The sequence below is a fragment of the Atractosteus spatula genome, chromosome 3, assembly GCF_055471065.1.
Source record: "Atractosteus spatula isolate fAtrSpa1 chromosome 3, fAtrSpa1.hap1, whole genome shotgun sequence".
NCBI classification, from domain to species: domain Eukaryota; kingdom Metazoa; phylum Chordata; class Actinopteri; order Semionotiformes; family Lepisosteidae; genus Atractosteus; species Atractosteus spatula.
In genome coordinates, this window is record NC_142708.1 from 68683362 (window position 1) to 68708518 (window position 25157).

Below are 25157 nucleotides of genomic sequence, written 5' to 3' on the forward strand. Positions count from 1 at the left end.
AAAAGCAGAAGCCTAATTCTCTCTCCCCCCCGCCCCCCTTCACTTTAGATAGGCGAAGACACCAGAGTAGGACATGTAGCTTCATGCTGTGCTCTGCCCCAGGGTACTGGTGTGCTCAAGCCACTGACACCCCTATTTTAATAATCCAGGAACTAATGAAACCCAGTCTTTGGGTTATCCCCCCAGGATCAGGTCTGCATACACCTGGACTCTACCTTCTTCTTTTCTCACTCTCGAACTCAAGACATTACAAAGTGCTGATTACTCCTCTGTTAGTATTGTGAGGGGCACACTGCAGACATGGTCCAAACTCAAAGGAAGACAGAGGCTAGAAACAGAAATAACTTTTACCATGTTGGCAAAAATGTGTAACATCTCCCCATTACGACCTCCAACACATACACACCCAGAATCTAGTCCAAGCTGATGGGACAAAAACACAGCAAAGATACGAGGGGCTGGAGTGGACCTGTGATTGTTCACTCTGACTGAGCGCTTAAGCACAGCGCCCCCTCCAGGCGAGGAAAAGCATTGCACTGCAATGTCGGGCTGGTCCCGGGGGAGGCTGGTCTGAGGCTCGGTCTTCCACTACTGAGCATTCTGCTTCTCCCACTGCTCCGGCGTCAGCGTCTTCTGCTCAAAGGCATGGATCTCCTTCAGCTCCTTGGCCAGACAGGAGTTGACCATCCTGGAAATGGGCAGCAGATCATAGTTGGTCACTTGAGACAAGGTCATCGGGGAAAGGGGGCTTGCTCTTACTGCTGGTACCTCTCATCACTATTCACTTGTAGGACTGCACAACTGAGATTTAATCCAGAATCGGCGTGTAGTTGCTAGAGACTGATAAATAAAATGCTCGTTTATCAGCATGGAATTCTGCAGGTGATCTTCAATATTTCAGAGTCAATCAGCTTGGCCTGTGTCATTCTAAGCCTCCCAGGAAACTGTGGTGCGTTCTAAACGGCACTGATCTCTTTGTCTCGTGTAATAAGTGGGTGCTCTGACTCCCTCCCACAGTCCAAATACATGCTTGTAGGTTAATTGGCTTCTGGGAAAATTGGCCCCGGTTCGTGTGTTTGAGTCTGTGTGTGCCCTGTGATAGACTGGCGTCCTATCCAGGGCGTACCCTGCTTTACTCCCGTTGCTTTGCCAGTATAGACTCTGGCTCCCCTGTGGCCCTGAATTGGATAAAGCGGTTAGGAAACTGATGGATTAATAATAATAATTAATTCCTTACACTCATATAGCGCTTTTCTGGACACCCCACTCAAAGTGCTTTCCAGGTAATGGGGACTCCCCTCCACCACCACCACCAATGTGCAGCCCCACCTGGATGATGCACCAGTACTCTCCGCACACACCAGCTCTCAGTGGGGAGGAGAACAGAGTGATGACACCAGTTCAGAGAGGGGGATTAGGACACTGGGCCAGAACACTGGGGTAACACCCCTTCTCTTTGCAAGAAAGGCCCAGGGATTTTTAATCACAGCAGAAGATCAGCACCTCGGTTTAATTTCTCATCTGAAGGACGGCGCTTTTTTACAGTATAGTGTCACAATCCCTATACTGGGCCTTTAGAACTCACACAGACTGCAGGATGAGCGTCCCCTGCTGGTCCCACTAACACCTCTTCCAGCAGCAGCCTTAGCTTTCCCAGGAGGTCTCCCATCCAGGTACTGGCCAGGATCACACCTGCTGAGCTTCAGTGGGCTGCCAGTTGTGAGAGGCCGGGTGATAGAGCTGCTGGCTTCTGCAGTATATAATGGGATTTTCCCAGCCCCCAGTCGCCAGTTTGCTCCGTACCTGTGTCTCTGCAGCAGCGTCTTGCCCTCGAACTGTGGCGACACCACCAGCACCTTGAAGCTCGCCGCACACCTATTGGGGGACGTGTCCTCCACTTCCTGCGGGAGAAGAAGAGGGGCTCTGAGTCCTGAGACCGGGACCGGGGACCCACAGTCCAGCTGCCTGTGCAGCGGTGGTGCGGTAAAAAGCTACAACGCTAATGGTCCAGTAGGGAAAAAAAGAGCAAGGCGTTCAAACCATTCAACCTGGTTCAATAAAATAAAGATCATCTGGAATAAAACCCCAGGGGCATGCTGGGACAGGAGATTTGCTGCCCAATTCTTATCATCATGCTCAATGTACACATACCTTGTCTGCACTGGCATCACACCTAATGTAGAAGTTTGTAAACGGTGTTAATAGCTACTGATAAGTGCATTTGCTAAGCAGATGAGTTATAACAAAGACAACGCAGTATAGAATGCTTGCGTGAATCCAGTATCCTAATTTTTAGGGGTTCCCCAGTCCTGGTGGCCCTCTCACTTGCTGGTGTGTGCTCCAGCCCAGCTCTGTTCCACAAATTCAATTCTTGATTGACTTAATAACAGACTTCATTTGGGCTGTCTGACTTTTCAGCTCTCAAACGTGAGCTTCAAATGATCGCATGATGCAAATAAAAAACAACAACTTCTCGACTAGACAGAATGAACTTGCCACTATTCCAGTCAAGCAATGGGCGAGATCAATTAATTCATTAAGGTGGCCTGGAAGGAAAAGCAGGTGTGCAGAGATACACCGGGCTTAAGTCCTCTTTGAGTAGAGGCGTGGGGACTGTGCTTATATAACCAATTACACCGATTACAAGAGCAACTGATTCCATCCAGTCATTGAGAGACCGGGGTTGGATAAAAACCAGGAAATCAGCCGCCTCCCTGGACCAGTCGTGATTATCAGCGCTCTAGGCCTGCTGGGTCCATCTCCTCTATAGCAATCTGATTTAGTTCAGACTGTCCAAATGTCTTCGTTCCCTGAGGACGACAGGCTGAAATCGCAATCTCTAGTGTTATTTTTGTTTGCGGTTTGTTCAGGGGACTGAAGGACTTTCACAACGAGACGCAGTGCGTTTGTTTGTTCATGAACCGGCAACACCTGCGTATTACGTCGGATAATGTATTGAAGAAAAAATAAAGCCCTTGTCTTCGGAAGCCTGACATCTTAAACAGAGCCGCGGGAACCCCTGCCATTCCCGTTCATAGTATTTAAGGCTGTTTCAAAGGGGATTATTCCAATTATTTTTCCCGCTGGCCAATTATACTGACTTACCACATGCACTGCACCGATTTCTGCGGTCAGCTTCTCGCGAATGTGCTCAGCGGTGATCGCCATGGCATTACAGCCGGAGAAGGAGGAAACTGACAAATTAAAAAAATATATATATTTTTTTATTTCCCGAACGAATTGGTGTGCGAGCACAATTTTATTTTGCCTACATCAAGTAAGGAAACCTAATAGACCTATTCCCCTTACCGGTTCTTGCAGGGAGGAGTCACGAAAGAAACCCCGCCTCTTAATATATGTCCACCTATAGTAGACGGAGTAGGTAATAAAGGCGGGACTCTCTTCCAATAGCCACCAATGAGCTCTTTTCTTTTACAAGCAGGGAGGAGAAAGCATGGAGTTAAGGGCTTGAAGGATACAACCAATCACAGTGGTTTTCGGAAAGGGGGACTCTTTAGCCGTCCTTTGTAAACGCCTGAGCTAAATACAAAATATCAATGGGAGAAAAACGAATCGTTGTGTTTCCAAGACATTTGAAAGCAATATGTGATAACATGGAAATGCTTTTATTTCTAATATATTTTATCGCTTTAGTTTATAAAAAGTAACAAGAGGAGGAGAAATAAAATATCAGGCGAGAATGTCGACAGCTTTAGACAGGGTAGTTGATTTTTTTAAAACACCCCTCTTGAGCAGTTTAGCGATGTTCAATAATTCAAAATGGCATAATTAATTGTGACTTTTTGTGCTGAGGTGAGTCTGCAATTCATTATAGCGATATGTTGAGCATAAGAACATATTTAATTAGTTTCTGTAATGCAGCCCATCGGTGCGTTGCTAGTAGCTTATTGACCCGAGCATTTCATCCAACAGTTTCTGTAGACCAGCAAGTCTCAGTTCTGTATCGGCTTCTACAGCACGGTTGGGTACTTTTTCCAGACTTCCACAGCCGTCTGAGTGAAACGGTTCTCGGTTTTAAGTGCCCTTCGCCGTAGTTAGGATTTGTGCCCAGTGGGTGTCTTTCTATGCCTTCCTTAGTCTCCTTTGTTCAAGACAAAACGTCTTAATTTCTTTAGCCTCGGTATTTGGTCGCTTTTCACTGGACTGATTACCTCTTTATCTATTCTAATGTGTATGATTCATTCATTGAACGGGCCCGGGCAATTTATTATACATAATAATGATATTAAGTCATTTGTTTTGTTTGAGAGATATTAATAATGAAGACGAAATAGTAATATTAATTGGAGATTTTGTGAATGGTTTTGAGTGACTTCTCTATTTGGATCATCATGACTTAAACGTTAAGATCCTTTAGACTTTAAAAGGTCTAAAAAGTCTGCTCTGGAAGCTGACTATTTACACTTAATTGTTTGGTACATAGTTTACATCTTGGATGACAACAATTCGCATCATCACGTGGTTTCCTCTTCCAGGTCTGTGTTACTGGTGCTCTCTGGTGGCGGCAGGATGGTGGTGGAGGTGGAGAACTTTTTTGGGGTGTACATGCTCTACTGCACCAACCCCAAGTTCAAAGGCCGCATCTATATTGGGTTCACGGTGAATCCGGAGCGCCGGATTGGTCAGCACAATGGTGGGCGGCAGAGGGGCGGGGCCAAGAGGACGAGTGGGCGTGGTCCATGGTGAGAGGACGCGGGGGTTGGTGGTCTGGGGGTTGGGGGGCGTGTCTTTGCCATTGGAACAGGTGGTCCTGTTAATCTGCTTAATCTGTTTGTCTTTCTGTTTCTGTGTGCCGCCTTTTAGGCAGTAAGTGCTCCTTCTGCCTATATTTATCTGTCAGCTATCTGTCCTCACCTCTCCATTGACTGCTTTCCCGTGTATCCATCCATCCATCCATCCATCCATCCATCCATCCACAGTCAGGGGGAGAGCATGGGGGGCTAAAGGAGTTCTCACACCACAGTCACTGTCATCTGTGTCAAGAAAGGGTGACCTTCTCACTCCTGTGATACTCCGGTGGCGTATGAGGGGGCACATCCATCCTGACACGCCCATCACACTCATTTCCCAGAATGCTCTCCCAGTTCCCCTTGTGTTCGGCCTTGAGGGCCTTGCCTGGTGCTTAGCCTTGTGCCTAACAGAGATCACTTGCTCGAGGGTTTTCTAGTCTAGTCTAGAAAAATGAAAAAGTTGCCCGTGCCACCAGCCACTCTGCCGTTGAATGCTCTTTGGTGTTGTGGTTGCCTCTCAGTCTCCTGGTGTCGTCTTTCTTCCATTCAGGGAGATGATCTTGATAATTCATGGCTTCCCTTCGGACATTGCGGCTTTGCGGGTGAGTCCTTCGTGACGACCGGTTCCGTACAGTATTTAGAAATACTTCTCACCCTGTCAGCAGGGTGAATCCTTATCGGATGTAAGCAATAAGCTGTCCAAATATAATGAATAGAAATAAGGATACGTTTATGCTGCCAGATATGCTGGATAACTTGGTTTTCTGATCCATTAGAATTTGTCCAGTCCTGAGAACGTGAAGTTTTAATAAACCTGCCACACAAAGGGATTCTTATCCCTCAGAACCAGATTTGTAACTGTGGGAACACAGACACCCCCCCCTCACTAACCCCTCCCCCCTCTCACAGTTCGAGTGGGCGTGGCAGCACCCGCACTCTTCCCGCCGCCTGGCCCACGTGGCTCGCAAGTCCCGCCGCGAGTCCAGCCTGGAGTTCCACTGGCGCGTGGTCTCCCACATGCTGCGGGTGGCGCCCTGGAGCCGGCTGCCCCTGACCGCCCGCTGGCTCAAGCAGGAGTATCGGCTGGACTTCGATCCCGCCCTCCAGCCCCCCCTGCACGTGCCCATCGCCTTCGGGAGTGTCCGTGCCAAGAAGACCAGCGGGCAGGAGCCGGGCACACTCGCCACGGGCACAGAGAAGTGCGTGTTGTGTCGGGAGTCCATTGAGGTACGGCTGCCTGAGTGGCATCTCTCTTCCCCTTCCCCTTCCCCCCTCATCTCCCACCCTTTTCTACCCCATTCCACGTTCTTCTCTCCACCTCCCTTTCAGAGCCTGATTTCCAGCCTTCCTTCTGTCCTTCCAGTTGTCTGAAGACCTGCTCTGCTGTTTCCACCCCTCTTGTCACATGACCAGTCATGTGACCTGCTTGGCCAAGCACTTCCTCCAGGCAGAGCCCGCCCACCTGCTTCCTGTGGAGGGGATTTGTCCCGAGTGAGTCACAGTCCGGCACAAACGCGAACCTGTCTCTTTTCGTCTCGAGGGATGTTCAAGTTCAGTCCAAAAAATCAGAATTCCCAAAGGTACCGTTTCACTAAACATTCATTTAGGGCATAGAAGAGGCGGCAATTTGTTACAAAAAGGGCAGGAGGAGTCTGGAATAAGCTGAGCAGACATGTTGTTGAAGCCGATACCCACACACTTACAGTAGAAATGACCATTAAACGCAAAGACAAGATCAAATATCTACACCTGGATGGGCCCAATTGGGCATTCTCTCATATTTAATCTTTTTCTGTTTAAATGAAGTCTGCGGTTAAACTGGAACTTACTTCTAGTCTCTAAAATGTCATTTCCATTTTACTCCATCAGGACACTGCAATATAGAACACCTGTGTTATATTAAATATTATTTAGATTTTTTTGAAGATGCAAGGAAGATACAAGGTTTTACTCATGCAATCTTTTCTTGTGCTTCTTTCCAGTTGTGAATCCCCAGTGCTCTGGGGCAGTCTGATCCGCTACAAGAAGGGTTGCTATGGCGACTTAGAAGAAATTAGCGCTTCTTCCCAGGTGGGCAACCAGCCTCGAGAGATGGAAGGATTTTGTTTTATTTTGCTTTGGAAGGAAGCCTAGTTGACCTGGTACACAGTCGGACAGGGCAAGCAGCAGCAACATCTGGGACCTGCTGTCCACAAATGGGCTTTTGGAGCCTAGTTCACAGTGTTTTTTTCCTTTAGTGTGCTGAAGATGTATTACTAGTTGTGTAAAATTGTCCCTCTTTCTTTTCCCCTTGCGAAGTCAAGGGTGAAGGGTGGGTGCCTGAGTTTATTAAGGTCTCCTGCTCTTGGAGAGCCAAAACCCTGCTTGTTTCAACTCCTTCAATGTCAAATAAGACCGGTTAGGACAGTAACTGATTTACTTAGGTCATTAAGAGCTCAGATAGGAAAGCAAAACAGAAGACCTTGTTGGTTCTGAAGACTCAGGAGTGAGGAGATTGGCATAAAGCACTTGAGACTGACAGTCTCTGGCTGGAACTAGACTTCCCCTAAATCAATCAAAAGGAAGAGTCAGAAGAGCTTTAGAATTATCCTGCTATTGGGAGTGTTAAGCACATTATACTGTATATCTTCCTTCACTGCAGATTCTCATGCTAGAGTTACATCTTTACATTTCAACACTTCCTACAATGCTGGGAAGACTGTTTTACCCCAGGCCCACAAGACTCTGTCGGGTTTCTTTAAAAGCTGTTCAAGAGGCGGTTTTCTAAAAAACTATGCTTCTTGTCTAGTACAGCAATGGTACTTTTGCCTTTTTTACCCAAAAAAGCATGTCTGTATTTATTTCAGCACGTCTGCACATTTGTTTTGCTCTACAGAGCCACTGGGCAGACGAGCTGCAGCTGTGATTGGAACCATGATGCCACATCTGGACAGGAAGTGTCTACACAGCTGAGAGCCGCAGCCAATGAGCATGGAGAACACAGCTGCTGTTTCCAAAGGAGAGGGCAGCCTCTCTGCAGCCCTGGCCACTTCAATCTGCAAGCACAAGATTTCTGGTTAGCGCACCTTGACCGCTCCAGCTGTTTTGCGGATTTTGGAAATGGATTATCTCTTTTTCCTCCAACTGTGGTATGATGGGTGATTTGTAAAATGCACTGGCTTGTTGCCGGTACGGGACCTAAAAAGATCTGTGCAATATGTCCCTTTGATCTAGAGCTGATCTCTGTAGCCTGAGCCGAGTGGGCAACAGTCCAGCAGGTTTTGTAGGCCTTCTAAAAAAATGGCAGTACAGGACTTCACCAAAATGATTATGTTGGATAAGGCTTGAATGAATCAGTGTACCCTTCCTGCACACTTCCTGCAGCTACCCAGTCCTGGTCTGGGTTACCACAGCATCTCTTAGTCTTGCTAGGCTTTTAGGTGTTCAGCTAGTGTCTCGATTGAATTAATTACTTGAGTAATTACTCTTTAATTCTTTCCTACACTTCAATTATGACGCTTCCAGATTACTTGTGATTTTTTTTCCAAATACACAGGATTGTATATTTGTAAAATTGCTGACATTTCCAGAACAGGAATTCAGAAAGGTCTAATTAGTGAAGAGTTAGTTGAAGCTGGGGGCTCAATTAAATAATTGGTTGGAATGAAACCAGCAGGCACCGTCAGTCTTAAGAACCTGGATTAGGAAACCAGCAACACCTCCTGGAGTATTGACATGAAGTTAACCAAGAGCCCTGGGTGTCAGGAGCTTCTGTTTTGTAATTTTAGGCCTGCTGTGTTCAAGATGAAATATCTGAATCCCCTGTCTAAACTCCACTAATTCAAACTCGATTTTTGCTGCTTGCTAGGATGAATCTGGTCTCAGTGAACTTCAAAAACAGATCACCGATAAGCAAGTATAGTTCTGTAAGCAATATTTACTAGATGTAGCTGTGAACCCGTTTCACATGAAAGCTGTTGACACTGAAGTGCACGCCTGAGTGCATCAGTGCTCAGTGTAGACTGCTTAAGCTGTTTCATCTCCCTGTGCAGCCTCTTGGGCAAAGATAATGAATGACTGCAAACCAGCAGCTCCATTTTCATAGTGAGGCTGGATCAAGCGGGTAATCATATCTGATAAACAGCCGCAAGAATTTCCCCCCCAAAAATTTTAATGGTATTATACTGTGTACAGCCGACTTTTTAAAAATGTTTTTAGAACCCATGCAATAAATCTTTTTTAAAGGTATTTAAACACATAGCTGTATACGTTGATGTCAATGTAAGTAGATTTGGATCATAATGTGAGCTGTTATTAAAAAAAAAATCAGTATATAGAGTAAATGTGATAATGACTGATATGATTATGATGTTGTAAAATCATATAGGAGGGTACGATCATAAATAGTGAATGACAATAAACAACAGTTTTCTTTTCCTGTTTGTACTGGGCACTAGAAACCTCTCTGGACTCATTGTAGGACAGGGCTGCAACACCTGGGTTTTGCCGAAATGTACTACAGCCAGCTCCTTAACTGGCTGATTGGCAATGAGCAGGTTGAATTTGACAGTGAAGGTGCTGGGTGTCCCGTGGACTGAACGGCAGTGGTTTGGAAGGGCGGTGGGGCTCATGTTTTTCTCGCTGAAAAATGTTTTTCCCAACTTCAAGCCTGCCCTGGGAGAAGCTGACCGAACGATGTCATGAATATGTTTGTGGAGGCCATGGCCTGGCTGTGCTGCTGGCCAGTGAGAAAAGGCATTTTAATGCTGCGCGCCGTTGTGCGTTTGTTTGGCTCAAGTCCTTTCGCAAGAACATTTCACAGGTAGGTTTGTGTTAGCAAGATTGAAGGCCAGAAACGAGGCGATTCAGCTTCTGTTCCAAATAATTAATTCAATTAAGCAATTAAGATCAGAGGTGCAGCAAGAACTGATGTGGCCTGGAGTTGCCAGGTCCTGCTCGAGGTTTTTGGAATCCAGACCCCCTTTCTTCTGCCCTTGCGGTGTTGAGGTGGCCCTCGCCTCGCTCCGGCGCCTGGGTGGCAGATGTGTTCCCGAAAACGCACCCTAAAACGGGGAGGTCTTCAGAAAGTATCCGCCACACTGGTGTGCAGGCCGGTGTGCCCACAGAGTGCCCTGCTTCCCGAAAGTCTTGTCTGAGGCCTTGCGGCAGTGTGGGGCCGCCCCTACGTAACGGCCCTGGGTTGGCGGCCGTGGCTGCCCAGCTGGCTGAATTCGGGGTACAGAAAGGGCGTCTCCCCACAATGGACCCCCTAGGGCTCCTTGACGTTGCCCAGGCAACAATGAAATTTGCTTTCAGGCCTTGAAATCCTCTTCATATGGGACACCATCTCCAGCTGTAAGCAGCGACATGCTGCAGGCCTCAGTTGGGAACTGTGGCTCTTTCCCCGATCCTGATTAATGATTTAGATTCTGATACAGCAGCCCCACAGGTTCACTTTACTTGCGAGGCAGAAGTGGGGAGCGAGTGACGCACAGAAACAGCCGCAAGGAAATCACAGAGAGAATTGGGGACACGTGAAACGTCCCCAACATTAGTGCAATGTGATCCAGGCAGGAAGCAGAAAACTACATGCAGAATGGAGTTGTCTTTGCTACAGGAAAATATGCATGAAAGGGGTCTTGGTATTTACTAGATATACACCTCAAGACAATGTGGGTAAGAAAAAAGCAGACGGTGCTTGGATGTATAGCCACGAGTGTGCAATTAAATTAGGGTAAGATCTCCTCTAGCTTTACAAGGCGCTGGTGAGGCCTCATTTAGAATGTCATTGTGAGATTCGGTCACCAAACCACAAGTAAGCTATTGCTGGCTGGGAAAAAGTTCAAAGAGAGTTCAGAGAAGGAAAAAAAAAGTGATGCTTTGTGTCTCAGGGAGTTGTCATGTATGAAGAGGGCAGAAGACCTTAATCCTTTCAGTCTAGATAAAAGGAGCTTGAAAGGATTCAAGGACAAAATTCCTTCAGATCAAAAGATCAAAAGAGGGGGCTGTTTCACGAGTCACAAGTAGGAGCTAAAAGGATTTTGTTTAGGGAATTTATTTAGGATTGGTTGTCCACCAACAGACAGGGGTGCCTCAGAATGTCAGAAGTACTAATTCATTTTAGGCAAATAGAGCATTAAAATGGACTATGACAGCCTGTCCTGCACTTGGGCACATTTGACATGCTGTGTTCTGCTGTTCTCAACCCTTCAGTGTCTGGATCCTTGGCAGACTTTTGACCAGAGGTCTCAGTGTTAGCACAGCTCGTCTTTTTGCCACACCAGGGATTGCTGCTGACACAATTTTAAGAGCATGCTGCCTTTGGCGTTGGCAGAGCACTGGAGTCAGTACAGTGCATCAGGGGGGACACAGACGGATATAACACAATATAGGATCATAACATAAGTAGCCACAGGAAAATCTTTATGCTTCAAGCCCAGTCCTGTTGGTTGAAGCCTAGTCGTGTGGGATATTTATAACATATTTATAGTATACCTCAGACTAAGCCAGCTACTGAGTAATACAGAGCTCTGAAGCTCTTAGAGTAATAAACCTGTTAGCGCATCAATGTTGTTAGAGAGACACTTATTTCACAGAGGTTCGTTGACAGGAGAGCTGATTAAAGGAAGACGCTGTGAGGGGAAGAGCAGGTCAGTGGGAATGGGGCCTCGGAGCTGCTGTGCGGCATGTGGAGCTGTAGGAGGGGGAGTCACTGGCCAGCCTCTTGCCAAACCTCCTCGCTGCTCTGGCTGGGCGGTGGTGGGTTGTTTACCGTGATCACTGGCTGCACAACAGGAAAGAGGCAACAGACAAGAGAAGGGTTTAAAGAGAGGAACACGGCGCAGCGGTCAAACTGTCAGTTTCAGTGTGACGCACTCTGTGCGACTCTCCACCCATTACCTGGCTCCTGCTCGATTTGAGGATTTTAGGTTTGTACTTTGGGTTAAGGTCATAACTAAGACTAATTGAAGACTCAGACTTAGGCTAAGACTCTGAGACTGGATTTAATGAGACAGAATTCCGGTTTGCAGACACGCTCGGTAAACCACCCCCGTAAAAACCGAAAGCGAGCGAGTTTCCCCGTGGAATATCGCCAACCCCTCGCAACACATCTCAAAGGACTGCTCTGATCTTGATCTCATTTTCGGCACTGGCTATATTGCACCCCCCCCCCCCCCGTAATAACGCACAGGACGTCGCACTGTGAATGAGGCTCAACGTGTCAAGGAAAAATGAGTTGAGTAACGAACCCCCCCTTCCCCCCTTCAACCCGCCATCTCCCAACACTCCCAGCATCCTTTACCATGCGGGATCCCTGGCCACAGCACTGGATGGCCTTGCCGCTGTAGACGGCCAGAGTCATGCACACGGCTATGAGCGCCACTTGCACGAGCTCCCCCTCGGCACTGATGCGCCCGTACACCGCCTGTCGGAGAGAGAGGGGAAAGGCGTGAGAGGCCGGGAGAGCTGCAGCAAGGAGAGGCCAGCTCTGGCTCTTTCAGCTCAGTCCAGGGTACGACTGATGGTCCTTCCGGTGCATTACCGACTCGGGTTGGTTCCTCAAGTGATCATTACGGATTGACGCTGGAGGCATGATTTGAAATGGAAAGGAACAGAAAGGCAGTTTTGGTTGTTGACGCCCAGCGTACTGGTCGACCAATAACCACCTCCGTGATCTGTCAGATGTGCGTGACCAGCAGCCTGTGTAAATGGGATCACCATGGAGGAACAAAAGACCACTTTCATGAGAGGAACACGCCATCCAGGCCCTACATGTTTGCCATTTCTCTCTCCATTGAAGGAGCTCACAGTCTGTCAGTAAGAGACGCCCCACACTCCTCCAGTTGGGACCCCCTCTCCTGTCAGGCGCTGGGGGGGCTCACAGTGTGTCAGTGAGAAACACCCCACTCCTCCAGGCAGCACCCCCTCTCCTGTCAGGTGCAGGGGAGCACGCAGTGTCAAAGGAGCTTGTCTGCATGCCCCAGTCTCCCCCAGTTGGCAATCAGTGCAAGGGCTGAGGCCTTAAAACTCAGTTCCACACTGGACATTCATACAACTACAGAAATCCTTGGCAATTTTAACTTTTCCAGGTCTTGCAGACAGTCCAATAATTCTAATGCATGTGCTCCCGGAGAACATCCTAAAATCTTAATCTACTGTCCTCATTTTCTTTGCCTGGGAAGGAGGAAGGAGGCTCCAGAAATGCGATGCAAGAATCTTTTCTGTGGGGCTGACCATCTTCCGACAGGGACAAATCAACTCGATTCCACAAAAGACATCTTACAATGAGCACACACTCCAACAAGTCATGCAATCTGTACTATAATACAAAAGTTCTGAAAAGGGTGATTGTCCTTCTTCAATCCGAGCAAGTGGATGCCGGTGCTGGATTTGCACTGTGAAGGAGTCCCTCCAAGCCCTACCACTCGCTTTTGGCCATGCCCTTTTCCCTGTCCCGGCTCTGAAACTGCAGTCGTCCAGTCCTCCGCAGGAGCTCAGGGAAGAGGGCTTTCCTCCTTAATCCCCGTACAGTCTTCTTCCGATCAGTTCAGTTTATTGTCAGATGCTCAATGCCTGTTTGCACATGTGCTCCAATACAAAGACATTAAAGGAATCACCAAACACAAACACAGAACAGCTGCAGAAACAACACCAAATTAAATAACATACAAAAACCTCAGTGTGAGCCAGTGGGAGGGGTCGAGTTCAGTAATCTGACAGCGTGTGGGAAGAAACCGTCTCTGAATCTGGAAGTCCGTGCCTTTATGCTCCTGTAGCTCATACCGTGGGGGAGAGGAGAGTGAGCTCACCTGGAAGCTGTCGCACAAGGCGGTTCTGGCTGCTGTCATGTTGCTCTCGGTCCAGCACAAGTTGTACGAATAGACGACGCTTATGGTGCCCAGGTGCAGGGGCCACACGACGACGAGGAGAGCGCCGCCGATGATCTGCAGAGCCAGGCAGGCTTTGAGCTGCAGGGAGGACAGACAGACTGCGATGGGTATCGACCAGCTCGCTCGTTTCCTCTTCACCGCACGTTTGGAATGCTCGGGCCCCATTTTCGAGGCACAGATCGAGCTCTTTCGGAAAAATGGGATAGCTCTTTTTTTCTAAACAAGTCGGGATAACATGGGACAGACCTTTACGTGTGGACCTGCCCTGGGCAATAGTAGGACGTAGGTCACTCCTAATATTATTAGGGATTCCTCTTGTCGTTTCTTAATATTCTAATATACCTTGCTCTAACACTTTAGACGTTTGTACTTGCCAAGAAGGAACTATTGCTTTGGTGCCATTGTGTGGGATGATTCTTAAAAGTGAATGTTGAAAATGTCCCAGATTACAGCAATAGGTGTTGGTGTTATTTTCTGGCATTTTCTTAAAGGCTGTCCCTAACAGTACAGTACATGCGTGCAAAAAACGCAAGGGGAATTCAGGTTCAAAGAGGTTAAATTATAGTGGGATTGTTTTGTCGTCGTTGTTGTTTACGAGACAATGTAATTGTGACAAAGTTGCAGCCAGACACGACAAGACAGACTCAAAACAGTGATCCTTGCTCCAGCTCTGCAGAGCCACAGGATCTCCAGGTTCTCGGTCAACCTGCACTCCTAATGATTCATGGAATCAGTTATTGGCTTAAATGGGCTGAACTGAAATGGTTTCCAAGTCTGTAGCCATGGAGAAGTTTGTGTTCCCTGTCGAGTCCTGCACAGGCCAGGACCAGGAGTGTGGAGAACTTTGCAGCAGTGAAAATACAGGCACTACAATTTTTTGTTTAACAAAGTTTGAAGTAGTGAACTGCAGGAAGGAAATCGGAGTTAAATAGTCAAGTGAAAGATATTTGGAGACTATGAGGTGTGTGTGTGTGCGTGCGTGTGCGCGCGCTCTCAATGTTATCTGTAAAAATCCAGATAAGGCAAACCTGAATCAATGCTCCATGAGGCTAAAGAGAATAAGTTGGCTTCAACTGAGGCAAGACCTAGCAGGCATCCGCAAGGAGTTTATAGTGTGACCTTTCCCCAGTCTGGATCGCTACATTCCAAGATCCACACGAGAGCAGGACTGCAGGCTTTCTATCTTACACATAAGCAGCGTGCATTCTCACAGGTGGTTGGAAATGTGCAGGGGGTGCACAATGAGAAAACGGAGTCTAAGCCGCACGGCAGTGAACAAGTCACGCTATGGCCTAGAAAACCAACAGCATCAACATCAGACATAACTGTAACCTGTACTGTAAACTGAGAAAACTGAAGGGTTGTAACTGGATGCCTCACATGATGTCATCACATTGTCCCCTTTACAATTCACAAAAAAAAAGAGAAAAAAGAACATAAGTCTGGCGTGCAGCAGGTTGTGACAGGCCGGATAAAGAAAGGGCTGTAATTATGGCTATTTGGCCACTAGAGGTCGCTACAAGGCCGCTGAAGTACATGTTTCTAGCTACAGTGGGGATTAATTAGGCAATTAAGAGTTAATTGGTAATGGGTTTAGGAAATCACATTTTCACATGGAAGCAATTAAGCTTTATTTTGAGCATTAGGACCCTTGAGACAGCCCTGGTGGGGTCAATTACTCAGGTATAGTAGTGGGATAAAATTTAGTTGAATGGGCAGTATTTTCAGCTAGACAATGACTAACTTATTCCACACATGCAGTCTAGCTCATTCTAATGTGGGAGTCTTTTAATTCTCTTACCTTTGGCAGATGAAGGTCTTGGGCAGAAATCGCTATGCTCCCAGCTGCAATTGTCTGAACCAACCATGGGAGAACAGAATTAGTCCACCGGCAAAACCTTCTGTCTGCTGGCAGCTTACTGTCAGTTTGATTTGTGGATGCACTATAAAATATGTATACATTATGTCTATCCAACACATTCTACATTCTATATAAAAAAAAACCTTTCACAAGAACAACCAGGTGTCATCTGGTTCAAAAACTACATTAGGAAGAAGACTGCAGAATCAGAACTGTCAAGAATAATTTAGAGAAGCCTCTATAAGCATGATATACTGTCTCTGACTGCTGCAAAGCAGAAGTGTCTCAACAGGTTTCTAATTCCATCTCACATAAATAAAGTCGATGGTAATGACAATAATAATAATTGTCTCACCTTTAGAAAAAAAAATATTTCAATAAATGGCCAACATCATGTATAGTTGGCTATGCCATGCTGGTGACCCCTAATAAGGACAAAACAGCTATCTGTGGCAGCTCACATAAGCATTATCATTATCAATGATATAATTGGTATGCACACCAATTGCATAATATTTACAATGATTATTTCAGAGATCAGATATCTATATACTGTATATACTGCAACTCACAACTGGCAACCCACTGAAGCTAAGCAGGTGTGAGCCTGGTCAGTACCTGGATGGGAGACCTCCTGGGAAAAACTAAGGTTGCTGCTGGAAGAGGTGTTAGTGGGGCCAGCAGGGGGCGCTCACCCTGCGGTCCATGTGGGTCCTAATGCCCCAGTATAGTGATGGGGACACTATACTGTAAACAGGCGCCGTCCTTCGGATGAGACGTAAAACCAAGGTTCTGACTCTCTGTGGTCATTAAAAATCCCAGGGCGTTTCTCGAAAAGAGTAGGGGCCAAATTTCCCATTGGCCCTTACCAATCATGGCCTCCTAATAATCCCCCTCTCTGAACTGGCTTCATCACTCTGCTCTCCTCCCCACTGAGAGCTGGTGTGTGGGGAGAGTACTGGTGCACTATGGCTGCCGTCGCATCATCCAGGTGGGGCTGCACACTGGTGCTGGTGGAGGGGATCCCCATTACTTGTAAAGCGCTTTGAGTGGAGTGTCCAGAAAAGCGCTATATAAGTGCAAGCAATTATTATTATACTGTACTTCTATGCTGAAAGGTAAAGAAATTAAACAACATTTTAGCTGTGCAGCCTTCTTCAGGTCTACAGTACATAAATGGATCTGCTTTCTAGAGTTATAAGAAGGCTAGTGCTTAGTAAATGTTCCCCTTCCCATACTTCATATCTCTCTGGCGTTCTTTAACTCCTCCTGTAAATACTTACGCAAAGGCTAACGAAAATGGATGCCAGTTCCACCTTGCAATTTTGCTGGACAGTCAAACACCCGATGGCAGACATTCCGATGTTGAATAAACTGAGCATGATCTGAGCAACCTGCAACACACAGAGGATCCATTTCAGCCCAGCATGCCTGGGAAAGCAGAGGCCATGAGGAATCTTTAAAAGACTTAAGAACTGGAGTGGTTTACATAGCATTTAAGGTACCATTGTATCTTGAGGCACATACAGTATCTCTGGTCAACATTTACATGGGCTGTTCCGTGGGCTTTGTATTGTACTTCATGTACCGTTGAATTGGTCAAGAGTAAATTTCTCCAGGTATTGCTTGGCTATGAAGAGTCTCTACACTATAAAGGAATTCTCAGCAGGGGTGTGAGAGGGAGTGGTGTCAGGAATAATATCACTGCTGCACATCTGCGCAACGCTAATATGCCTCCTTCTCTCGGGTCCTGACAGAGAAAGTAAATTCAAAGAGTTTTCTAGAACAAGATACTCAGCCCCCTTGATTTTCTGTCATGCTTCCTATGATGAGGTGCGGGCTACAGAACAGGCACTGGAGAAATGAGAAATCAGGGCATGAAGACCATGGAGCCCGCAGGAAATAGACATTTTCCACACAAAAAAAAGATGTACACAGGGAAATGCGGCTGCAGAATTTCCTGTATCCAAAGGGAGCTGGATCGAAATGACAACGGGACAGGGGATCGGAATAAGAAGAGTGGACGGTGAGTATCCCAGGCCTTGATTCGTGGGGGTGGGGGGGTTCTCTGGGGAGGGGCGCTGTTTTGTTCTGAAAAGCAGGTGGTGGCTGAGATTCAGTCTCGTCAGGGGACAGAACTGACTGTCACGGATGTCGGAAGGGACGAGCTGTGGAATGGCAGGAGAGCAGAAAAAGACCCTATGCGTAGCGGAGGGCCGGGGGTGAGCCCGGGCTCAGCTGTTCAGGAAAAGCCGTATAGAAACCTACGCCCTCAGGCCATGGACAGGAGCGGCCTGGTGCTAGGCGGGTCTCAGGACATCCGAACCTCAATGCTGAGTGAGGAGCAGAGCAGACACAGGACACACAGCTCCACAACAAGACACACCAGAAAGACATGAATAATCACAGGGGAATTAGGAACGGGACAGAAGTAGAGCGCCCTCTAGGTGTACTGGGCGTGGCACTGGCCTCCTTACCGATGCAGTATTTAAAACCGCACAAAACGGTTGATGCCCCCAACAAAGGCCAAAGCTCAGCTTCAGCCAGGGCTGGTCCACTGGGCTCCCCGGCAGCTGAGGGATCCCCAGAATTTCATCCCGCGACTGATCTCCCCACTCACTGTAACTCGACTCAAGCATCAGGTTTAAAAAGGCACGCTGGGAAATTTTCTCCAACGTTTGCTTCAGGAATTTTATTTTAATATGCCGTCGCAGTAAATAGTTGTATTTTTAAGGTATGGATACGAGGGGTTTATTATCATTCAAGTTAATTGAATTTAGCGAGGGCGGCTCAGACAGCCTTCTCCAGGAAGCCGGTCTGACTGCCCTGTGCTGTAGGTTACTACAAGCGCTGGGAACCTCTGTCCCAGAGATTACTCGCACAGAAAGCCTCACCCCCAAGATTTTGGGATCAGCCTCCAGGAACTTCCTCTTGCGGTCTGGGTCTTTCTCGAAGGATAAGGAGACCAGGGGAGTTTTCCCAGGAGACGGCTCGGTGCTGGCAGGAGACTCCATCACTTGTGTTTTATCGGACCGTCTTGCGACAGCGGCCGGGAGAAACGCACTGATTGGAAGACTGTGTTGTCTAAAAACACACAAAAAAGAAAGAAGCAGATTTAAGACACGAGTTTTTGAGGCTGTCTGGACAGCGGAGATGCATTAATCTTAAATGCAATATGTATTTTTTAAGGCTGATTAAGGCTCTTCAATAACTTTTTTTAAAGGGTAATTTGTAACAGCTATGTGGTGGTAGACATGCACAACCGGCAAAACACGCGTTGAAATATTAGGCGTCTGAAATACTTATTGCACAGCAAATGTGTGAAACTTTTATATGCAACAGATTCCCGTGTAATGGACACGCAATTCCAATTACAGTAAATTATCTGTAAAAACGTTCTGCAGTTCAGTTGTAGCACACCTAGTGAACTACAGCAAAATTGCACGACTGTGAAGCATTATTGCCTCTGTGCACAAAAAAAAAAGTTACGGCACTGCATTTTTCCAAATGCGTTTCAAATATCCAAGGACTTATTTTTAACGAGTACAACCCACATGCAGTATGAAAATTACTACCGCGAGGCTGTGAAACAATTCCTGCTGCCCTTCATAAATTCCTAAAACATGGAGATGGTGTAGAAATGTAGAGCTTCAGTAGTTGCCGGAGGAGGGCAAGTCATTTTATAAACGCAAGGAAACTTGCCAATAAAAGTCTTCTGCAGTCAACGAAATGTGCTCGCGTTTAGCTAAACGCCCTGACAACGGTAAGACCTGAGGGAGTAACATTTATTTATTTTTTTACTGTAAATTAAAACTCCAGTCCGTTAGTATGAACAGACAAGACAGAACAACACCACCGAGACGAACACAGATCGTTAGGTTTTTAAAAGTCGGCATTTTCAAAATTTTGAAATTTTGACAGTTACCTATTCCAAAACAGCGATTGAATCTTTTTTTTTCTACTGAAGATCTGGTGGAAATAAAAAAAAAACTTCCAATAGTTTTATCAACAATATCCGATAGGAGGAGAGTCGTCTCTCACGCGTTCTTTTTTCTGTGGAAAGAACAGATTTATGTTCGTTTCGCTCTAGGAGGCGGGATTCTGCTGCGTCTGGTTTAACGCTGAGCAAACGCTGGAATCTATCCAGACATTTCGACTATCGCCCCGTCTGAAAAATATAATGGTTTGTAATTTCGGACACCGCGTGTCGCGCTGCGCAGTCAATTTGTGTGTATGTACTGTACAGTTCACAGTTTTCTGTACAATAAAGAGCTTTTTCAGCCATCTTTTTTTTATGTGTGACCGAACTGGGGGGCCGTGTGCGTTAGGAAATACAGTCTCTGCCCTGTTCAGGGTATTGCTAAATTTCAAAAGCGTCTCCTTCTCTGGGGGCCGAAAACATGACGAAAACATTGTTTTCACGGACGGTACAGAGAGATCACAACGTTTTGCTGCATTCACAAAAATGAACGCGGTAGAGTAAAACGTCACTGTGTTTTGAAACAGTAAAGCACTTGGTCCACACAAAACTGAGTAAACAGAGCGCGGTGGCACTGCGTAGTTATTCCTTGAAATTATCTCGGAAAATGTTGTTGCTGTGCGAAGTCAAATTTGAGCTTTTTTTAAATGACATACGCATACGCGTACATCGATGGCTAAAACGTACGGAATGTTAATATTAATATTAATGAATATTAATGCGATGTTCGAATCATGCAATGTTATCATGTTAATGCAACCCGTCTTCTCACAGTAAGTAATTCAACTTGTGCGCCGTCCTTCCACACACAATGCAAACTCGTGGCGGCTCTCAGCTCTCCGAGATCTTCCACAGCCGTTCAGTCTGAAGAAGCGCCTCCTGCCGCCGGGAGCAACTCGCCTCTCCTCCCACCCCCGCCATCGCGCAGCTCCAGGATGTTGGAGAGGTTTTTTTGGCAGAAGACCGCGGTTCAATGATTTCCAGAGGGAACCTCTGCTGCGATAGAGGAGGGGTCGCTGGCCGTGGAAAGACGAAAACAAAGCCGTGGCCGCGTTTCCAGAGGGGTAGGGAGTCGCTGCTGAAAAACTTTCACTCACCGCACTTCAGGTAAAACACTCCCAGAGTGTATTCTTTCCTGAGAAGGGCCAGTCGCGTACAGAAAAATGAATCCGATTTTTCTCTCTGTCCTCGGTCGCCAAGCAAGAAAAACCCCACAGAGATTACTCTTTTCTGCTGCCTGCTAAACTTGTTTTTTTCTTCTCGGTCAATAAATCGTGTCTTTTCGCAAACCTCGAATATACGTCATACAGTGTATTTCAGCCATTTGCTACGATATTTATTTGTAACAATAACGGGAAAGTTTCAACAGCCAGTCCACAGTTCGACGTACTAAAGTGTTTGCGTCGGCAGGCTACAGGGTTCTGGAATTAGGTAGAAGAACAGTATTTGATGGCTGAATTACTTAGAGGCTGTGCTGTATTTTGACGGAAAAAACACTTTCTTCTATTAGTTGCGTTTTTTGCATGTAATCCGGAGATAATCCTCAAATAACAAAGATTAATTTTCTGAAGAAAATGCACGAAGATCCAATTGAATTTTCCTAGAAATCTTTGCTGATATTGGAGTCCAGTTAAGAAGCCGTTGTGTCCATTCCAGGTTTTACAAACACCGGATATTCGACGGATCTCGGCAATAAACCAGAAAGTCGACAATATTTAAGAGGTGAACTCCTTGCACCCCTGCCCACACTTGATAAGGAAACCCTTGAACTTGTGTGCACCCGGAGTTGAGTGTAGGGGGTAAGACCTGGAATGGATCTGCCGGCGGTGCACCGCGAGTCTGATTGCTTCCTGTGTCTTTATAAGTGTGCAGTCCTTCTGCTCTCCCTCCCTGCATCAGGGGCTCAGAAGGATCCTCTGTGTGAATCTGTCTCCCAGGAAGAGAGCGAGACATGGAGTCGGCCGCACGCCCAGAGAGCGAAGGGCCCCTTCTGTCTCTGTCCTTCCAGAAGGACCCGGAGCAGAAGAAGAAGTTCCTGGACAGTCAGCCCAAGGCCCTGGGGGTGAGGAGTTTTAGGGTGTCAGCAGTCTGGTGGCACATTGGCACTGCAGTGCTGCGCTGTTTCCTTGGCTTGCTGGTTCCCTGAGTGCTCCTGGCTTTCAGTGTCCTTTTTGTCCTTTTGTTCCAGGTGACCCAGATCATGGTGAGCTTGTTCACGTTGAGCATGAGCATCGTCCTGGTGAAGGAGGACATCAACAGGCCTGGAGAAATCTTGTGCATCGTCGTGACCCTCATCGTAAGTGTGCATGGCCTCAGACGTGCTCTGCTTGGGCGCCCGTCTTTGTCCCAGTGTCCAGCTGGGGCACTGGAATCCTCCGGAATGAAAACAGGTGGGGCCTCTTGCACCAGGGGCAGGGTCTGGAATGATTGGGTGAACCAGGCATGTAGAGACTCGGGGTTAAATCTGATGAATAAGAGCCTGTCAGCCATGCAAGCAAGAAAGGGCTAATGGCCTCTTTGTGTCTATAACCTTTCTGGTTAACAGGCCAGATTGTAAATGTAGTGCATTTGAAGTGAAGTCAAAGGTACTAATTTGCCTCACAGTCTGATGCCCTCCACACCCCCCTTTCCTTTCGGAGGAATGTGAAGCTTGTGTCTCTAGTACAGGTGTGCTGTTGTCCCCCCACCCTCCAGCTTTAACAGTGCTGTTCCCTCGTATTGTTCCAGAGCGCGATTGCTGGGGGTCTGGCGATGGCAGCGGTCAGCCTTCACCTGCCCACTGTAGGTCTCCCAGGTTGGCTGTGGTCAGCCTGCTCGGTCTATTTCGGGAGAAGGGGAGGGAAAGTTGGGGAAAGTGCATGAGCCTTTTGTAAGGGGCTTTGAAGAGAGAGAGAGAGAGGGGCATTATCTGTAGACAGATGGGTCTGGGGCTCAGGTCTCCTCACAAGTGATGTACTGTTGCAGCTCAGAGCAAAGGTTTCTTGACTGGCTGGATGAGATCCACGGCTTAATTAACTACTAACTAGCCAATGGATTAAATGAGCAGAATGGCTGCTTTCATCTGTCCCCTTTCTTCTGCTCTTTGAAGTTATGGTTACACTGTTAGCTATGGGGGCTTTGACCTGTGAGCCACTTGGCCATTGCCCACAGTCACATCTTGGAGCTCAGACCCCCCTGCGCCTGTCGGGTCTCTGGGGGAGGGAATGTGACACAACTCCACTCCACTAGAGGGAGCCATCAGATGCTGAGGAGTCACGATCAGCTTGTGCCTTCCTGCTGTGAGCTGCAGATTCCTGATGAGCCTCCTTTCTCTCCCTCTGCAGATGAAAGCCTGCCTGGCGATGGAGATCTTCAGCAGCATCTGTACAGGCCTGGGCTTCTTCATCTTCTTCACCTACCAATTCATATTCAGGGTTTTTATCATTGACTTCCCCGTTTGCTGGAGATTTGAAAACTACACGCAACCCGAGCGCCGTATCTGTAGACAGTCTTTTGTAAGTCGCATCTTTCCCAGGTCAGGTTCTTTTTTTACTTCTTCTGGGATGAACAGGAAGAGAACCCAGTGATTTCTTCTGTCGCATAACACAAAGATCAAGGCGAGGAACAGGAATCTTTACAGCCCTGTCAGGCTGTCAGTAAATGCAACAGGCGCTGCTACTCTGTCCTGTCCCTTGTTTCCTGTGCTTGTCTCTCCTTCCGGTGTCTATCTCTCTGTGGTTATATATTTCCGGGTCACTCATTCCCCTTCGCTCAGCATTGACGTTCGGATGTCCTGAGACCCGCCGAGCACCAGGTCGCCGCCCCGTTCATGGCCTGAGGGCGTAGGTTTCTATATGGCAGTTCCTGAACTCCTGCTCTGCTGAGCCTGGGCTAACTCCCCGTTCCGCCGCCTCGCATAGGGTCTTTCTCTGCTCTTCTGCCTCTCCACGGTTTGTCCCTTCCGACATCTGTGACAAAGGCGAGGAACAGGAATCGTTCAAGCCCTGTCAGGCTGTCAGGAAATGCAACAGGAGCCATGCAATGTAGTTGAACAGTGTGTGCCAATGGCTGCAATGGTCATTGCAGTGTAGGATCCATGTGCTGGGTGTGGAGGAGGAGGTCAGCGATGGTGCAGTCCTGATGTTTGTAGGGATCTAGAAGGAGGACCAGTGACGTTCACAATCCTCAGTGTCCCAGCTGCCTGCTTTCTAATGACATGCATTCGGCAGTAAGTATCTTTGCTCGTTTGTGGTCTCCTGGTCCAACTCTGGACCACTTAGCGTGACTCTACCAAGAATCAGGTGTGGTTAGACAGTAGCATTGGCCCAGTATGTCAGTAGGGGAGAGAACTCGCTGATTGACCTCGGTGTGTGGGCTTTGCTCTGGCCAACAGGACCTGAATATGCTCTTCCACAACGAGCAAAGCCTGATGCTGGCGGTGAACTTCACCCTGGGCGTCACCATCAGCTCCTACTGCTGCAAGGCCATTCGGTGCTGTGGGCCGGCCTCCTCTATGGTAAAGAGCGAGTCCCAGCCTCTCCACTCTGGAGCCTCCTGCTGGCCTTTGAATCTGACCTTTGGCTCCGTAAAGCTCTGCTTAAACTCCTCCTTCCGCCTCCTTTTCCTGTTGCGCAGCCGGTGATCGTGCTGACCGCCCCCTCCGCTCCCCTCTCCGGCCCGAGCCGCGGCGCCGACGCCCCGCAGGGAATCCCCACGGAGGAGCCCTGACTCTCGCCTCTCCTGCCTCCACTGTGCCGAGACTCCGGCGCCCAGGCCTGTCCTGCTCCTGACCAGCAGCAGCTCCCCTGCAACTGTAGCTCTTAAGCTTTGTTATAAAAGTTGATTTTTCTCTTCTTTCCTGTGTCCTGACTGTCATTTTTCCTGATCTCCAGAATATTGCGCTGCCGCGGTCGATTGAGAATAAGTGCACTGCCCTGTGGGATTGCTGTCTGGTCCGCCACTCACTGCTCCTAGTGCTGTGCCGCCCCCGACCTCTGACCCCTACAGCCCAGACAGCCTCAGTAGGTCTCCTGCTGTCACTGGCTTCCCTGTCCAGACACGGGTATATGCCTGCCAGCACAGCAGCTGGGGCAGGGTGGGCAATAGAGAGTCAGGGCTCCCCTGTCTACCGTGAGCGTACTGTTCCAATCACAAGATAGACGGGTCAGCCAACACACCACCACCAGAGGCTGCATGTGGAGCTGCGTAGAAGTGCTTTTAAAACAGGAGCAGGAGGCACCTGTTTACACAAAGGGTGGCGGGAGCGTGGAACAGGCTGCCCAGCCATGTTGCTGAAGCCGACACCCTGGTTCCTGGATGGGAGCTGGATGAGATCCAGGGTTCAATTAATGGTATTTAACAGACGTTCGGGTGGAAAGCCAATTCTATTCCTGTTTGTCAGCTTCCCTGCACATGAAAGCTCCTTGCCAGGACACGGAGCTGCCCGTCTTTTCTAGCGCCCCTCCCTGCACCCCAACATCTCTGCTGCAGCAGTTCCACCTGGCTCGTCCCTCAGGGGTGAGTGAAGATGTGACGGCACTGATCTCCGACCTGCGCTGTCCTGTCCTCGGTCAGGAGGGACAAAGCCAAAATGTTAATTGTTTCCTCTCTTTATATCCACCGGCCTGAGCTCCGGTTTGCGTGTATCTGTGAGAAATACAGAGACAGTACCGAACTCTTTGCGCAAACTAACCCCATTGCACCCCCTCTCGTGCAGC

The 25157-nt window shown here is 47.9% G+C and overlaps 4 protein-coding genes across 13 annotated transcripts; 2 read left to right on the top strand and 2 right to left on the bottom strand.

Moving 5' to 3' along the window:
* Positions 1 to 329: 329 nt before the first annotated feature.
* LOC148838417 (bolA-like protein 2) lies at positions 330 to 3352 on the bottom strand. 2 transcript variants are annotated; one of them, XM_088911775.1, is made up of 4 exons: positions 3310 to 3352; positions 3106 to 3194; positions 1804 to 1901; positions 330 to 688 (listed from the first exon to the last, which is right to left on the bottom strand). In XM_088911775.1, exons 2-4 carry the CDS (start codon positions 3166 to 3168, stop codon positions 589 to 591), a joined length of 261 nt encoding a protein of 86 aa, XP_088767901.1. In that variant the 5' UTR covers positions 3169 to 3194; positions 3310 to 3352; the 3' UTR covers positions 330 to 588. The 2 variants fall into 2 exon arrangements, with proteins under 2 accessions (XP_088767901.1, XP_088767900.1); XM_088911774.1 differs by having other exon boundaries at positions 3106 to 3330.
* Positions 3353 to 3714: 362 nt separating this feature from the next.
* Positions 3715 to 9067, top strand: slx1b (structure-specific endonuclease subunit SLX1B). The gene is made up of 7 exons (XM_088911044.1): positions 3715 to 3813; positions 4497 to 4703; positions 5302 to 5353; positions 5661 to 5978; positions 6115 to 6242; positions 6734 to 6821; positions 7627 to 9067. Exons 2-7 carry the CDS (start codon positions 4531 to 4533, stop codon positions 7654 to 7656), a joined length of 789 nt encoding a protein of 262 aa, XP_088767170.1. The 5' UTR covers positions 3715 to 3813; positions 4497 to 4530; the 3' UTR covers positions 7657 to 9067.
* Positions 9068 to 10769: 1702 nt separating this feature from the next.
* Positions 10770 to 20638, bottom strand: LOC148838419 (uncharacterized). Of its 5 annotated transcripts, XM_088911822.1 has the most exons (8): positions 20234 to 20306; positions 19408 to 19451; positions 18377 to 18566; positions 16766 to 16876; positions 15423 to 15476; positions 13541 to 13699; positions 12034 to 12156; positions 10770 to 11514 (listed from the first exon to the last, which is right to left on the bottom strand). In XM_088911822.1, the coding sequence occupies exons 3-8, from the start codon at positions 18494 to 18496 to the stop codon at positions 11440 to 11442; spliced, it is 642 nt and encodes a 213-aa protein (XP_088767948.1). In that variant the 5' UTR covers positions 18497 to 18566; positions 19408 to 19451; positions 20234 to 20306; the 3' UTR covers positions 10770 to 11439. The 5 variants fall into 5 exon arrangements, with proteins under 5 accessions (XP_088767948.1, XP_088767950.1, XP_088767945.1 ...); XM_088911824.1 differs by lacking the exons at positions 19408 to 19451; positions 20234 to 20306 and adding an exon at positions 20559 to 20638; XM_088911819.1 differs by lacking the exon at positions 19408 to 19451 and having other exon boundaries at positions 20234 to 20523.
* On the top strand, positions 20323 to 24295 carry LOC148838420 (uncharacterized). Of its 5 annotated transcripts, XM_088911816.1 has the most exons (8): positions 20444 to 20568; positions 21118 to 21183; positions 21399 to 21523; positions 21650 to 21757; positions 22189 to 22242; positions 22785 to 22955; positions 23834 to 23956; positions 24076 to 24295. In XM_088911816.1, the coding sequence occupies exons 3-8, from the start codon at positions 21413 to 21415 to the stop codon at positions 24166 to 24168; spliced, it is 660 nt and encodes a 219-aa protein (XP_088767942.1). In that variant the 5' UTR covers positions 20444 to 20568; positions 21118 to 21183; positions 21399 to 21412; the 3' UTR covers positions 24169 to 24295. The 5 variants fall into 5 exon arrangements, with proteins under 5 accessions (XP_088767944.1, XP_088767942.1, XP_088767940.1 ...); XM_088911814.1 differs by lacking the exon at positions 21118 to 21183 and having other exon boundaries at positions 20462 to 20568; XM_088911815.1 differs by lacking the exon at positions 21118 to 21183 and having other exon boundaries at positions 20486 to 20568; positions 21361 to 21523.
* Positions 24296 to 25157: the final 862 nt, after the last annotated feature.

What these genes read in the sequence shown, in the direction of transcription:
- LOC148838419 (XM_088911824.1), bottom strand. Translation starts at nt 18,496, where the DNA reads ATGGAGTCTCCTGCCAGCACCGAGCCGTCTCCTGGGAAAACTCCCCTG. An exon ending in CTGATCCCAAAATCTTGGGG is followed by an intron (nt 16,877 to 18,376) that starts GTGAGGCTTTCT and finishes TGTGTGTTGCAG; the next exon opens with GTTGCTCAGATCATGCTCAG. An exon ending in AAGACCTTCATCTGCCAAAG is followed by an intron (nt 13,700 to 15,422) that starts GTAAGAGAATTA and finishes TCCTCCCTGCAG; the next exon opens with CTCAAAGCCTGCCTGGCTCT.
- LOC148838420 (XM_088911816.1), top strand. Translation starts at nt 21,413, where the DNA reads ATGGAGTCGGCCGCACGCCCAGAGAGCGAAGGGCCCCTTCTGTCTCTG. An exon ending in GTCAGCCCAAGGCCCTGGGG is followed by an intron (nt 21,524 to 21,649) that starts GTGAGGAGTTTT and finishes CTTTTGTTCCAG; the next exon opens with GTGACCCAGATCATGGTGAG. An exon ending in GTGGGCCGGCCTCCTCTATG is followed by an intron (nt 23,957 to 24,075) that starts GTAAAGAGCGAG and finishes CCTGTTGCGCAG; the next exon opens with CCGGTGATCGTGCTGACCGC.
- slx1b (XM_088911044.1), top strand. Translation starts at nt 4,531, where the DNA reads ATGGTGGTGGAGGTGGAGAACTTTTTTGGGGTGTACATGCTCTACTGC. An exon ending in ACGAGTGGGCGTGGTCCATG is followed by an intron (nt 4,704 to 5,301) that starts GTGAGAGGACGC and finishes TCTTCCATTCAG; the next exon opens with GGAGATGATCTTGATAATTC. An exon ending in AAATTAGCGCTTCTTCCCAG is followed by an intron (nt 6,822 to 7,626) that starts GTGGGCAACCAG and finishes TTTGCTCTACAG; the next exon opens with AGCCACTGGGCAGACGAGCT.
- LOC148838417 (XM_088911775.1), bottom strand. Translation starts at nt 3,168, where the DNA reads ATGGCGATCACCGCTGAGCACATTCGCGAGAAGCTGACCGCAGAAATC. An exon ending in AAATCGGTGCAGTGCATGTG is followed by an intron (nt 1,902 to 3,105) that starts GTAAGTCAGTAT and finishes CTTCTCCCGCAG; the next exon opens with GAAGTGGAGGACACGTCCCC. An exon ending in ACGCTGCTGCAGAGACACAG is followed by an intron (nt 689 to 1,803) that starts GTACGGAGCAAA and finishes GCCCATTTCCAG; the next exon opens with GATGGTCAACTCCTGTCTGG.